Genomic DNA, 14,121 nt, shown 5'->3' on the forward strand with positions numbered 1-14,121 from the left:
GAATCTATTGTTTCCATCCTGAAGAGTGAAGGAAGTTAACTCATTGAGGCACATCAGCTAACCCTTTAACGCCGACTGGATGTATTTTACGTTGACAAAAATTGTCTGTCTGGTGCCAAGTGGATATAAAATACGTCTACTACAAAAAGTTTTTTTAAATATTCACGGAAAAATACTTACAGGCCTCGTTTGCGAAAAATTTTAAATCGCGCCTTGAGGGATACTGGGAGTTCACGGATCACACTGTTGTTTTGTTTACAAGTGTGACCCAGCTGCGCATGCGCGAATTTCTTTCTTATCCCAAAAGAAAGCATCAGCTAACTCTGCTGAAAATCTCAGAAATTCTTTAGTCACATTGTCGTAATTTTTGCACCGTTTTCTATTAGCGTTTACATAAAATTTTATACATGAAAATGTGCACAATTTTATGTAGAATACAACAAAAAATAACTCATGGTTGTAGCTTTTATCAATTTTGACATATTTTCATATAAATCACGATAAGTGCCAAAATTTCAACCTTTGGTCAACTTTGACTCGACCGAAATGGTCGAAAAATGCAATTGTAAGCTAAAACTCTTACATTCTAGTAATATTCAATCATTTACCTTCATTTTGCAACAAACGAGAAGTCTCTAGCACAATATTTCGATTTATGGTGAATTTTTGAAAAAACTTTTTCCTTACGTCCGCTCTAACTCTGCTGAAAATCTTGTAAGATCCCGACGCCGTCTCTTCCAAATACATGTGTGTTCGTGTGTTCGTCGTCCATCAGAGTGGACAAGACAACAAGAGCGTCTCGTTTTCTTTCTCAAAAGGAACGCGATTTCAACCATATAATATTTCTGTCTGTTTCTCCCTAACCATTGTTGTCTTGCTGTATGTACAATCACCACTACTTGCATTGCCATGCAAGCATTCTAATCATCTACTCATAATGTTCCAACGAATCTTCTGTATCAAACTGTGTGTAAGTTTCTGTTTGTGAAGACGCCAAACGTCTCACCACTCCGATGGATGACGAACACACGTGTTTGGAAGAGACGGCGTCAGGCTCTTACAATCTCAGAAATTCTTTAGTCACTTTGTCGTAATTTTTGCACAGTTTTGTATTAGCCGTTACATAAAGTTTTATATATGAAAATGTATGCAATTTCATGTAGAATACAACAAAAAATAACTCATGGTTGTAGCTTTTATCAATTTTGACATTTTTACATAAATCATGGTAAGTGCCAAAATTTCAACCTTCAGTCAACTTTGACTCGACCGAAATGGTTGAAAAATGCAATTGTAAGTTAAAACTCTTACATTCTAGTAATATTTAATCATTTACCTTCATTTTGCAACAAACGAGAAGTCTCTAGCACAATATTTCGATTTATGGTGAATTTTTGAAAAAAAACTTTTTCCTTACGTCCGCGAGGTAACTCTGCTGAAAATCTCAGAAATTCTTTAGTCACTTTGTCGTAACTTTTGCACCATTTTATATTAGCCGTTACATAAAGTTTTATATATGAAAATGTGTGCATTTTCATGTAGAATACAAAAAAAATAACTCATGGTTGTAGCTTTTATCAGTTTTGAAATATTTTCATATAAATCATGATGTGAAATTTCAACCTTTGGTCAACTTTGACTCGACCAAAATGGTAGAAAAATGCAATTGTAAGCTAAAACTCTTACATTCTAGTAATAATCAATCATTTACCTTCATTTTGCAACAAACGGAAAGTCTCTAGCACAATATTTCGATTTATGGTGAATTTTTTGAAAAAAAACTTTTTTAATGTCCGTATGCTACTTAATTCATGCATCATTTTGTGATAATATTTTCCCTGTGTTGCTTTGATCGTTTTACAATTTGTTATATACCAAAATCATCGCAATTTAGTGTACAATACAACGAAAAAAATAATAACTCCTTAGCTTTAACCATTTTGCTCACAGCGCAATTTGTATACAATTATATATGAAATTTTTTTTCGTGCTGTCATATATTCCAATATTTATATATGATAATTATATTATTTTTCATTTCTGATGGTTGCATACTAAACTTCAGGCAATGAGAAAAAAATTGGCCAAAAATGAACTCTTAATCTTAAAAAATAATCGTGCAGTGATTTTTTTAAAAAAACTTTTTTTCCGTTTAGAAAATATTTCCATACTGATAGAAGCTACAACCATGGGTTGTTTTTTGTTGTATTTTACATGAAATTGCACACATTTTCATATATAAAACTTTATGTAACAGCTAATATAAAATGGTGCAAAAATTACGACAAAATGATGAAAGAATTTCTGAAATTTTTGGCCGAGTTCCCGCGCGGACGTAAGGAAAATTTTTTTTTAAAAATTCACTATAAATCGAAATATTGTGCTAGAGACTTCCAATTTGTTGCAAAATGAAGGTAAATGATTGAATATTACTAGAATTGCAAAATGAAGGTAAATGATTGAATATTACTAGAATGTAAGAGTTTTAGCTTACAATTGCGTTTTTCGACCATTTCGGTCGAGTCAAAGTTGACCGAAGGTTGAAATTTTTTGTAGTCGACCTACGGTACGTCCACTCGTCACCCAACAGACAATTTTAGTCGACTTACGATACGTCCAGTCGGCGTTTAAGGGTTAAAGAGATGCAGCCTTTGAGCTATGGCAGAGAACAGGCAGGGAAATGGATGAGAGATGTACTATATACACAGAAAAGAGGTTCAGGGCAAAAGCAAAGAAGGATTGGAAAAAACTGAATCAAAATCTCAGGCCAAATATTCTGGATAGCAAAGTCACAGAGGAAAGAAGTAAAAGGGACGAAGTAAACAAAAGAAGGAAATGGAGCCGAATAAAGAAAATGAATGAGATTAAAAACTTTCCCAGGATGATGAAAAATACAAAAGTACCAGGACCATCTAGAATAATAAATAACCTGATAAAAGTATCAGGAGACCTTGCCATCCAAGAGCTTACTAGAATACAAGAAAGGAAGAGATAGAACCATCCAATAAGGAAAAAAGCCTCATGCTACTGGTATACAAAGGAAAATGGGATGCACTACAAAGTGGAGATTATAGAGGAAAAAGACTAACTGAGCATGCTACTAGAAAAGGTGCTGGAGGAAAGGTTAAGAAAATTATGAAAATTAATAATTTTTCATATAATTTTATAATAAGCAACTACAGACAAAGTATGTACTGTGCAAAGAGAAAAGAATACATACATATTTGTGGATCTTGAAAAGGCATCTGACACAGTACTGAGGCAAATAATTAAATGCATTACAAAAGCAGAAGATATTGGGAACTTTAAAGCTACTGACTTTACCATTGCACTAGATCTAGAGTAAACATAGTTGCAAGGGTATCTGAAGACTCTGAGATACAGGTTGGTATCCATAAAGGAAGCATTGAGCCTGCTGTTTTATCATAGCATTGGAAGCTACAAAGGAATGTGGAAAAGGTTGGTCCTGGGAGATGTCATATGTGAACAACTCAGTGTCAACTGCTGAACCTGAGAAATTGGTGGTGGAAATATTTAAGGGTGGAATAACCGAATTAAGAGATGAGAACTGAAAATCAGATTTTGCGATGGACAGATCTGTCAATCAGTATATTCCTAAGCCACCACTGGAAAAACAGTCTGGCTAAAGTCCAGAGCCAATTGGGATTGCATTATTGAAGCTTGTCAAACACTTAATATTTCAGATGCTATATTCCGTCCTGATCCCAAGACAAAGTTAAATGAAATGCTGATGATTATTTTAATAAGATATGTCCCTAGAAGGGTAATCAGTTTTAGGACAAATGACCAACCATGGTTTGATGACATGATAGACGAGCCTACCATGACAAACAGACCAAATTCAATGCAGGAAATCGTTCAAATGAAAATTACACCATTTTTGTAAAGTCTTGCCATGCTGTGAATAGAACTTACCATACAGCCAAAAGAAATTACAATAATTCCTTGAACAAGAAACTTGAAGGAATTACTCAGCCTCATCTGTGGTAGACAAAATTGGCATAATCTACCTTTGGGTCAGGCTCGTCTTCCATTCCACCACTACTAAGAGATGATGGTAGATTGGTTACTGGCCCTAGGGAAAGGCTGAACTGCTTCATTGAACTTTTGAAGCTAAGCAATCAGCTGAGGATGTCCCTCTTGCTGATACTTGCCATCCTGAACCCATTCTTACAAAATTTCCATTTTGCTCCCGGGATGTTAAGAAAATTCTGGAAAATCTTGATAGCTGGGGTGGAGAAGATCCTGATGGTTTCTTCCCATTTTTTTTATTTTCTAGTTTGTTATCTTCCTAATAAACACCATATTCTTTGGAAGCTTGAATCTCAAGTGTATGGCACCTGTGGGCTTGTGCCATATGAATTGGTTTCATCTTCTAAATAATAATAATAATAATAATAATAATAACACAGGCAGTCCCTGGTTATCGGCGGGGGTTCCGTTCCGAGGGTGTGATGATAACCTAAAATCGTCGATTTTCGGGGCTTATCGGCACCTCTGTTAGGTATACATCAGCGCCAATACCCAATTATCGACACTGATAAGCGGAAATCGACGATTTTCGGCGCCGAAAATTGCCGATTTTCGTCACTAAACAAGCCCTGTAAAACCAGATCGCCGTTAACCGGGGACTGCCTGTACAGTAAACCCCACCGTATTCACGGGATGCGTACCCCACCCCTGCGCGAATAGTTAAAATCCGCAAATAGTTAGAACTGTTCTAAAAACACTTAGGACTGCCTAATTTGATAGTTCAAACAAAAAAACTACGAATGCTTATACAGGTATTATCCTACTTACAATGGGGTTAGGTTCCAAAAACCCAAACATTTGTTGGAAAAAACGTATCTCGAATATAGCCTAGCCTACACTATAAAGTATACTCTGTACATACATAGTATAGTAATTATTAATATCAGCTAATTCTGGAGGTTCATGCAAAGTGACTTATGATAATTCAATACAATGAGAAATTGAATAACAAGAATTAGCTTAGCCTACAAAATGGTATATTGTATACAGATACAGCAGCCTACCCTACGTTATACTGTACTCTATATTCATATAATATCATATTATGCAAACATCAACATAACGAATATGCATCTTTTCCATGGATCTTTTAAATTGTCATGCTTTAATTCACTGTATCTAATAATATTGTATGTATTCTTACACTGCTTTTGTATTAGGAGAGCTGTTAATCAGCTCAGTGGTCTGGTTAAACTAAGGTATACTTAACTTTTTGTATTATAAATTGCAATCATAGTGATCAATGTTTTGGTTTGGAAATCGAATACGCAGTACGTTTATTTCGCCGATTTAACTCAGTTCAGAGTGCTTTTCTTGCTTCTAGTTAGCATAAATGAATCTCTGGATACAGTACTTTATTTATATGGGACAAGTTATTTTTTGTTATACAAAGTGTTTTTAAGTCAAAATATAACTTAAATGTCTCATTGTGAAGTTAATTTAGCTATTTTTTTCGTTAATAGATGGCGCTGGCCATTTAGGGGCATGTTTGTTTAGTGTAAAAAAAAATCAAGATTCCATTCGCTTTTTTCACTTGATTTCATCATAATATGAGCTTTATGTATTTATCGTTTATCAGCGTAAAAATAACAGTACATGATATGTGTTCTTTCATGCCCAGTAGTTTTGATCAAAATACTTTCTCCAATTTTGATTAAGGTCGAGTTTCATCCATGTTGCCGATGAACAATAATTTATAGTCATTAGCAGCTTGAACATTGTTTTCTCAGCTTCAGCTACAACTTGCAACATAAATTTAGCAGTATATATATTTCCTTGTTGATCTTTTATCCATATTGAATAAGGGTATAATGTAAAAATATAGCAGTCCTATTAACGTCAATTATACCATAACTACGGTAATTGTTTACTACCATAAGATGGTTGAAATACAAGCAAAACAGCTGTTGTTATCAGATTCGGTTATAAGCAGAACAACAGTTTCTTGTTCGGTTGTTTATGGCTGTACGCATTTACGCAAGAGTATAATGTTACTAACAATACTTTCACCATTCTCTTTTACTTATTTAACTAGAAGGTGGAATAAGAGATGGAGGAAAAGAAGTTGGTCTATTGTAATTTGGTCTCTCTCGCTGCCTGATTGTACGCTGCTGCCTGCGCCTTCATGAAATTTAAAAATATTTTATAAAAATATTGTCGTATCAGTACTAATTACTTACCCCATCGCAAAATCGAATTATCGTAACTCAAGCACTACCTGTGTACCTGAGTATTTTAATAGTTTTATCACAAAAAGTGCATTTAGTCATGAAAATATGAAAATACAGTAATTAGTGAATTTTTCTCAGTGAAAAATACCGCAAATGGGCCAATTTTCCGTGAATAATGCGTATATATGTTCCATTGAGAAACCTGCGTATAGATGAGTCCACGAATCATGAGACCGCGAATACGGGGGGTTTACTGTAATAATAATAATAATAATAATAATAATAATAATAATAATAATAATAATAATAGGTGTGACAATACAGCCACACCTTTTAAAAATCTGAATTTGTGTAGATGCACTATCAAGAGGCTGGAAAAAAAAAGACTATCTCAAAAAATGAAGTTTGGACATGTCACAGGGATGAGGAACAGTTGGTCAAAAAAGCAAGGTGAAGATCTCTTGGGTGACAAAGGAAATCATAAAGAGGATCGACTAAAACCTAGACCTGGCAGGAGTTCAGACAAAAAGAAACAAACATAAACAAAATGATGATGATGATGATAATGATAATGGTATGATTAGGTTACCTAGGTTATCTTATATGAAATTCATCAGGGTATTTAGTCAAATCCAGGCAAGGTTTCCAACCAATTAGTCTGGATAGGAGAAATTTTACTGTACAGCTTAACAAGCCATTCATTAATAAAACTGGGGATTTAGGTGTCTGGTTTTGATTCCCTTTTGGATAGCATTAAGTCATTGTTATCCATTATCCAACTTATGGATATTATAGAGCCTACCATGTTTAAGATCCATATTTTCAGTGAATGAATGAATCCAAAATTTAGCTATAATGCCAAGCACTGGACCACTCTCAGCCAATCAGTATTTTAAACAGCAAAAACAGTGAGTTAGAATGGCTGGACAACTAGATAAAAATCCAGAAAATAAATGCGATGAAATACAAGGATTTCAGGTAAAACTGGAAGAAAATCTGACCATCACTAAAATGGCAAAACAATGGGTCCAGATACTATATACCAAAAGGGATGCTGTAAATACCCTTAGATCCACATTTTGAGGTTAGGAGTGCTGGCAGTTTTATGGAAAAATATTTTCATATATACACAGGCATGTAAAAAAGGCAATAATGACTAGGAAAAATAAAGCAGTAAACAAAAAAGTTAAGATCAAGGGAAATGGGTAGATGAAAATGGAACTATAAGAAGTTCATTACTGCTGAACCAATTTAGTAGCAGCTTTTGGAAGAAGCAGGAAAGTTTTACTTACTCCCTTTGGTCTGTTCATCCTAATCAGGATTTTTGTGTATGATAATAGACCTAAGAGTGAACTTCAACTCAAGTTCATCATTATTCCAAATGAATTCTCTCCTATGCCTGTCAACTCTTTAATTAAATTAGTTCTGAAAATTACACATTTACTTTTAAACAAAAGGTGATTAACATCCTTTCATTAGGAAAGACTTTTAATTTAAAAGCTTCTTTCATTTCCCACATGGTTTTTCAAATTTTACAATGCAGTTCCTTTTAATACCATCAAGTTTTGTAAGGTAATTTTCAATATTGATTAAATCTTCAGATAACCACTCTGAATTAATCTGATTATTCCCTATGTCACAAATGATTCAGGTACACATTTACTATACAGAATTTCAAGAGTCTTCACGGTTTGTAACAAAATCACCTTGTCCACCTCACACTACACAATATAGAACCTATGGTTGCAATGTAAGACTTCAATAATAGAAAAATCAGTGTATATTTTGCTACATTAAAAGAGGGCTTTTTACTACAGGTACATACTTACAATGTAATGAGGTTTTCTTCTCAAATTTTGTGGAATGCCATTCTCACCAAGTACCTTAGACACCTTATGCACATAATTACAAATACATTTATTAAAACTGCAGTCAATCTGCACACAGTTCATTAAAATTGCAGTTTAATTGCTTAATAGCAGTCAAAGTATCACAGCACTTTGATTTTTACTTCATGGGCATTTGCGATCCACCTGAGACTTTCCAGATTCATCATATTCTTGTTTACTTATCCACATTTGTTGGAAGGAACCAAGGGAAGCCAAAATGGATCCACCAATCCATGATCCAAACCTCCTTTCTGTTGATCCTGTGGCTGCTATTAACTTAAATCTCATATTTGGTGGTGTTCGACTTGCCAAATCTCTATTAAGTCTCTCCACATACCCATTCAACAAGGAGTTTCCACCGGTAACAATTACACCTGAATACAAACTTGGCCTCAAGTCTATGTCACACAATCCTATGCTAGTAGAGACAACATGTGACATTCCAAGCATAGTGGATCCAACACCCTTTATATAGCTTGGATCAAACAGACTCTCTGTAATCTTGTACCGTTCAACACCATATTCCTGAAAATGTAAATATTTTACAGCAATTATGTTGAAAAGATAATAAACAGTTTTTGTAACATAAAACTTTAATTTTTCACAATAAACTCATCAATCATATACAGCCCTCATTTGTGGTGCAAATGTCCGAAGATATAATATTATACCCTCTTATGCTTTGTAGAAAGAAGCAGCAGAAAAGCTAGGAGCGTCTGCTTACTTATGTCTTTGACCCATCAACATCAACTACCTTCCCTATTTTTCATGCAGGCTGAATGTGAAACAGTGATAGCAAGGTGATGAACAGTGGGCACTACACGTATGATTGATGGGTTTGCATAAAAAAACAAGTTTTGTTTGAAAAAAATTTTTCATCTTAAACCCTTCAATCATAAAGAGCCTATATCGAAATTTAGAAGTGAAGACAAGCAGCTTATAGTTTGAGACTTTTACCAGTTCACGATGGAGCCAGTGGATCACTTGGGAGCTACATATGTTAGAAACCAGCTAGATGTCTGGACTTCCATGATATGTAAATAGGCAGTAGAAATAAAAAAACTCAAATGAAACAAAAACTCATAACCCTGAAAAATTATGCTCTTGAAGATGGATGAAGTATGAACAAGGGCAATGGTCAAAAGGAAGAGGACTGTACTGCATCTTCTGTCACTGTGCTGCATCTTCTGTCACTGGTAATTCTTGTCCTACAGAACTAATGGTCTCAATAAGTGCAACCCTACATTTTATGCATAAAATATCTCGTGTAAAAACTGGCAAACCTATAATCTTAATCTCTCTCTTTAAGATAAAGGAAATTAAGAGGGTCCTGATCTCCTGAACAACTGCTGTTGCCTGACTAGCTTCACCTTAAGATTTTCCCATATGCTTTGCAAAATGACCTTTCACAGCCAGAGGTACAACACTTAAAGAGATTCCTCCTTCCATGAACTGTACACAAAGAGGCTTTGTCATCTTTAGATGGCACTTACTGGGCAAAAAACGTTCTATGAATTGTCAATAACAAACATATAAAGGTCATAATGACAAAAGGCAGAGGTGCAGTCTTGATTACCAACAGTCAGTTTAAAACAAGGTCAGGAGAAAATGCCAGTCCCAAGAAAGATCATCTCTAGTATGATTAACTTTGCCTACAGGACATGTAGCTCAACTAAATGCCTTGAAGATGTGTAAGCTAAAAGGAAAGAAGTTTCCTTGGTCAAGTGCTAAAGGGAAAACTCACAGTGTGGCTCATAAGGCAACCAAGTAACACTGAAGAACTAAGATGTCCTACTTATGCAGTTAAATCAACTTATAAATAACTCCTTCAGAGTCAAGGAAGAGCCTTCTCAGACCTTTTGAAGTAGTTACTTCAACACCCTAGGGTGCCAGAACATATGAGAGAGCTACTCAGTACCCTGATTGCAAAAAACCAAAGTCTCTTATTGCTGCAGATACAAGTAGTCTGCAATACAGGGAATAGCAATGATAATTAGATTTGAACTAAGCATTAAATTTGTTTTCCATTTCCTGGTACAAGTTGATGGTTGAAGTTCAGGATGAATAAGCAATGGCTGCAGCAACAAAATCTGAAAAGCCTTGACCTTTTGACTTAACTTGATAAACCTCCAGGTGTAAATTTGCAGGCTGCCTGGGTTATCATGGAACTTGAAGTGCAGCAGCTTTATAAGTCTCTTCCAGAGTGGAAGGTTCCTAGGATTCTCCACTAGAGCATAAATATGACATTTTTATAATAAAATAAAGTTTTATATATACTTACCCAGTAATTACATTAGCTAAGAGTTTCTCTTGCCCCAGCAGCTTAAATTAAAAAAATTTGTGGGTCAGCGCTTCAGGAACTACTCGGCAAACATTCGTCATTACGTTTATGCTTTATGTCCATGCACACGGAGGAGGGAGGGCTCCGTCCATAATTATTGGGTAAATATATATAAAACTTTACTTTATTAATAAAAATGTAATTTTTATATATGTAACTTACCCAGTAATTACATTAGCTGATTCCACATTGAAAGGTGGTGGGGAATCATGGACAAATTCTGTTCCCAACCATTAATTTATGTAATGATTTGAGATAATAGATAAATTGCCAGCATTGGTTACAATGCTTGTAGTTCCTTGTTAGTTAAGAGTGCCTGCAGTAAAGAACTGCCTCTGGTTGTTGCTCAACTTAACCTGTAGCAGCGTGGCAGTAAAGCCAGGAGCGCTTCTACTTGAGTGGAACACTTCGCAGCGGAGTACTCTGATGGCTGATAAAGTATAAGATTGAGCTTTGCGACAAAGGTGTACACCGATGGCCGACAAAGCATAAATAATTGTACCTGCCCTGGGTGCAGTACCAATAAAAACAACCATATATGACTGTCACCTGCACTGAAAAACAGACCATGACCCATTCACTGATAGTGATGGGTGCTCCAGGTAAATTGTAACCTCTGGCTCTCACAAGTCTTGGCACCTTACTACAAGGTGAATAGATAGTAGGAGAGAATCCTATGCTTCCTTCTACGATGCCATGTCAGTTACTAATAATGATCACACAGTACTGCCAGAATCTAACACTTTTTAACTTTCTTTGAAAGGCAAATAGTGAAGACGATTACACTTCCCAAAGGACAATTGTCGAATGGACGTCAGGTGCATAAACTTCCTGAAAACTAAGGAGGTAGAACCTGACCTGACATCCTTAGCCTTCCTAAAAAGGAGCAAAATGTTTTCTTACTTCTCAGTGTCTTGGAGAAGGTTGATTATGGACCGGACATCAGGGACACACAGTGCCTGAAAGCTATGAGGGCAGGTTGTACTGATGTGTCTAGCTTCCACTAAAGGTAAGCCAATAGCCCTCCAGAAACTAAGAGTGGCGTCAGAAAAAACAAGTCCAATCACAAGAGAGGACCATACGTTCTTAGACGGAGGGTGCTAGAACACTAAAGGTCATGAAAACCACCTATGCTTCCAATCCTGCTTAGGTCATACCATAAAACTCCAACAGAAAATGAGCTTCCAACTCTTCTCCATAGCCAGGGATGCAGGAGAGTTGGCTTTAGACCAGCGGAAGCTGGCGCCGGGTGTACTGACCTGGTGCCAGGCTGTGGGTGGGGCCAGCAGAGCTGGTCGTTGGCCAACTAATTGGTCGGGAGCTGGTGGGCGCTCCTAGAAGCTCGGGGTAGAGCTGGCACCCGGCTGTAGCTGGCGCCAGGTGAGGTGAAAGTCGGGCGAGGAAAAAACAACTCAGGCTGATGGGTGCTCCTGAGAGCCTGGAGCCCAATCCCTGGATGTCAAAACCTTCCTCTCTTCCATCAAGTTCTGGAGAGAGAGAGAGAGAGAGAGAAAAGAACGGATTCAGGTCATGGAAGGGTTCTTATCTCTGTAAAAACTCCTTTATTTCTGAAGTTATCAGAAAGATATGGCTGTCCTGATGAAAATTCAGATCCCAACAAGCTCTTAAATAAAACTGGAGAAGTCTCCCTAGTCTTACGAATTTCTCCAGAGAAGTCAACGTTCCCAAGAGATTCATCCACTGGGTGGTGGAGCAAGAACAAAGCGATAGGAAGAGGTCTACCTTCCTCAGACAGTCTTCCACTCTTCTGAGTGACGGAGAAGCCCGAAAACTCAGAGAGTCTATCATAACTCCCAAATAAAGAATCTTCTGAGTGGGAATCATTTGTGACTTCTCGAAGTTCACTGTCAGTCCTAATTCCTGGGTCAAGAGAAGAGTTTTGTAAGCCCTTCGTGCATTGATTCCTTGTGGTTGATCGAATTAGCCAATCGTCCAGACATAGCGAGATCCTCACTCCCACTAAATGTAGCCAACCCGCCACAGGATTCAACACTTGAGTGAAGACTTGTGGGGCCTTCGAGAGACCGAAATAAAGTGCTCGTAATTGCAAGATCTCGTCCTTGAAAATGAAATGTAGACATTTCCTCGAATCTGGGTGAGCCGGAATATGGAAGTAAGCATCCTGCATGTCCAGGGATATCTGTATTTTTCACTAATTCTATTGCCCTTTTGTTCAGAAGCGAGAACACTTCCTTCAGCAAGGCCGAATGCTTCTCCTAACCGATGGAGTAAGCTGTCAATACAACAGGAGTGTCGGTCAATGGCGGATTCTCCTTAAAGGGGATAGCGTATCCCTCTTTTAAAAACTTTGACTACCCACTGATCCGCTCCTCTTTTGTTCCATCTCTCCCAAAAGAGACGAAGCCTGACCCCCACAGGAGCATGAAGGACTAAATCCTCACTTGCGAAAGGAAGATCTTGTGGAAACAAAAGCTGTTTATCCAGAGGGGAAAGCAGGAGGGCCGATTTCTGTGGGGTCGAAACCCTTCACTCTAAACGAGACACACAGTTCGCGCTTCTTCAAGACGCCCATGACATACAGGGCAGCTACTTCAAGTGATCCACCTCTGACGGCTCTATCTGCGCACGAGAGAAAATTCTCCAGGTCTGCAGCTTCAGCACACAAGAAAGGAGATTCTTGAAGCTTCTTGGCAACTCCCAAACACCAGTCAAGAAAACTCAACACCTTGAAGGCCTTAAAAATACTCTTCAACAGGTGATCCATCTCCTGAGCTGAAAAGAACATTTTGTCGATGTGAGAGCCGATCTCTGTCCCGAGTCAATGAGTGCAGAAAAGTCCCCCTGGAAGGAGTCAGGCACTCCCATGGAAAGAGCTTCTCACGTTGAATACAAGTACCTCCTACGTGAGAGATGAGAGGGGAAAAACACTAAAACAGGCCCTTCCTTGATCCCATTTGTCAGAAACCCATTCTTCTACTTGGAGAAGAGCTTTCTTCGAAGATTTAAAAAGAACCATCTTCGGAAGACTAGTCGAATCCACAGGCTGATAGCTCATCATGTAAGACAAGCCTGGAGAAGAAGGAGAGGGCGGAGTGAAAAAATCCGGGAACTGTTGAAGAAGGCACTTAAGGAGTGCTGCATACGGCGCAGCAGACGTATCCTTCTCCTTTTCTTCCTCAACAGAAGAAATCGGAGATGTCATCAAATCTGATCCATGGGCAGTCTGTGCTGCAGGTTTCTGTAAAAGATGAAGGATATTATCCAGTTTTTTGTTGCCAAGGTTCGAGTGCTGGGTCCAAAGCAGAAGACGGGTTATCCGAAGCTGCAGGGCACTTGGAAACTTGATGAAGTTCAAGCATCATCAGAAGTTCAGCAGCTTCAGGTTGTTCCGATGCAAGAGAACGTCCGACCCTCTCAGGGCGCCTGACTGCGTCAGGGCGCTTGGTCGCATCAGGGCACTTGGCTGCAACATGGCACCTGGCTGCTACAGGACACTTGTCTGCTCCAAGGTGCTCAACATGACATCCCACCGAAACAGGATGTTCCGAGGAAACAGGGCGCTTCGTGAAACCTGGAGCTGCTCGCCCGAGAGCTGTAGAGAGCTAGAACCTCACTCCTGGCGCTGAGGAGAGGAGAAAAACGCTCTGGAGTGTCTAACTTGCTGCACAAAGGTTGAGGACTGAAG

General features: G+C 37.9%; 1 protein-coding gene across 3 annotated transcripts in view; it reads right to left on the bottom strand.

The window, feature by feature from the left end:
- Positions 1-7,699: 7,699 nt before the first annotated feature.
- The window catches only part of Bap55 (Brahma associated protein 55kD), a 201,894-nt gene continuing 195,472 nt past the window's right edge, over positions 7,700-14,121 (bottom strand). For all 3 annotated transcript variants that reach the window (XM_067098092.1, XM_067098089.1, XM_067098091.1), the window contains one exon: positions 7,700-8,638. In XM_067098092.1, coding sequence (XP_066954193.1) covers positions 8,237-8,638 — 402 coding nt within the window. In that variant the 3' untranslated portion in view covers positions 7,700-8,236. The remainder of the gene's footprint in view (positions 8,639-14,121) is intronic.

This window comes from Macrobrachium rosenbergii, chromosome 54 (assembly GCF_040412425.1).
Source record: "Macrobrachium rosenbergii isolate ZJJX-2024 chromosome 54, ASM4041242v1, whole genome shotgun sequence".
NCBI classification, from domain to species: Eukaryota; Metazoa; Arthropoda; class Malacostraca; order Decapoda; family Palaemonidae; genus Macrobrachium; species Macrobrachium rosenbergii.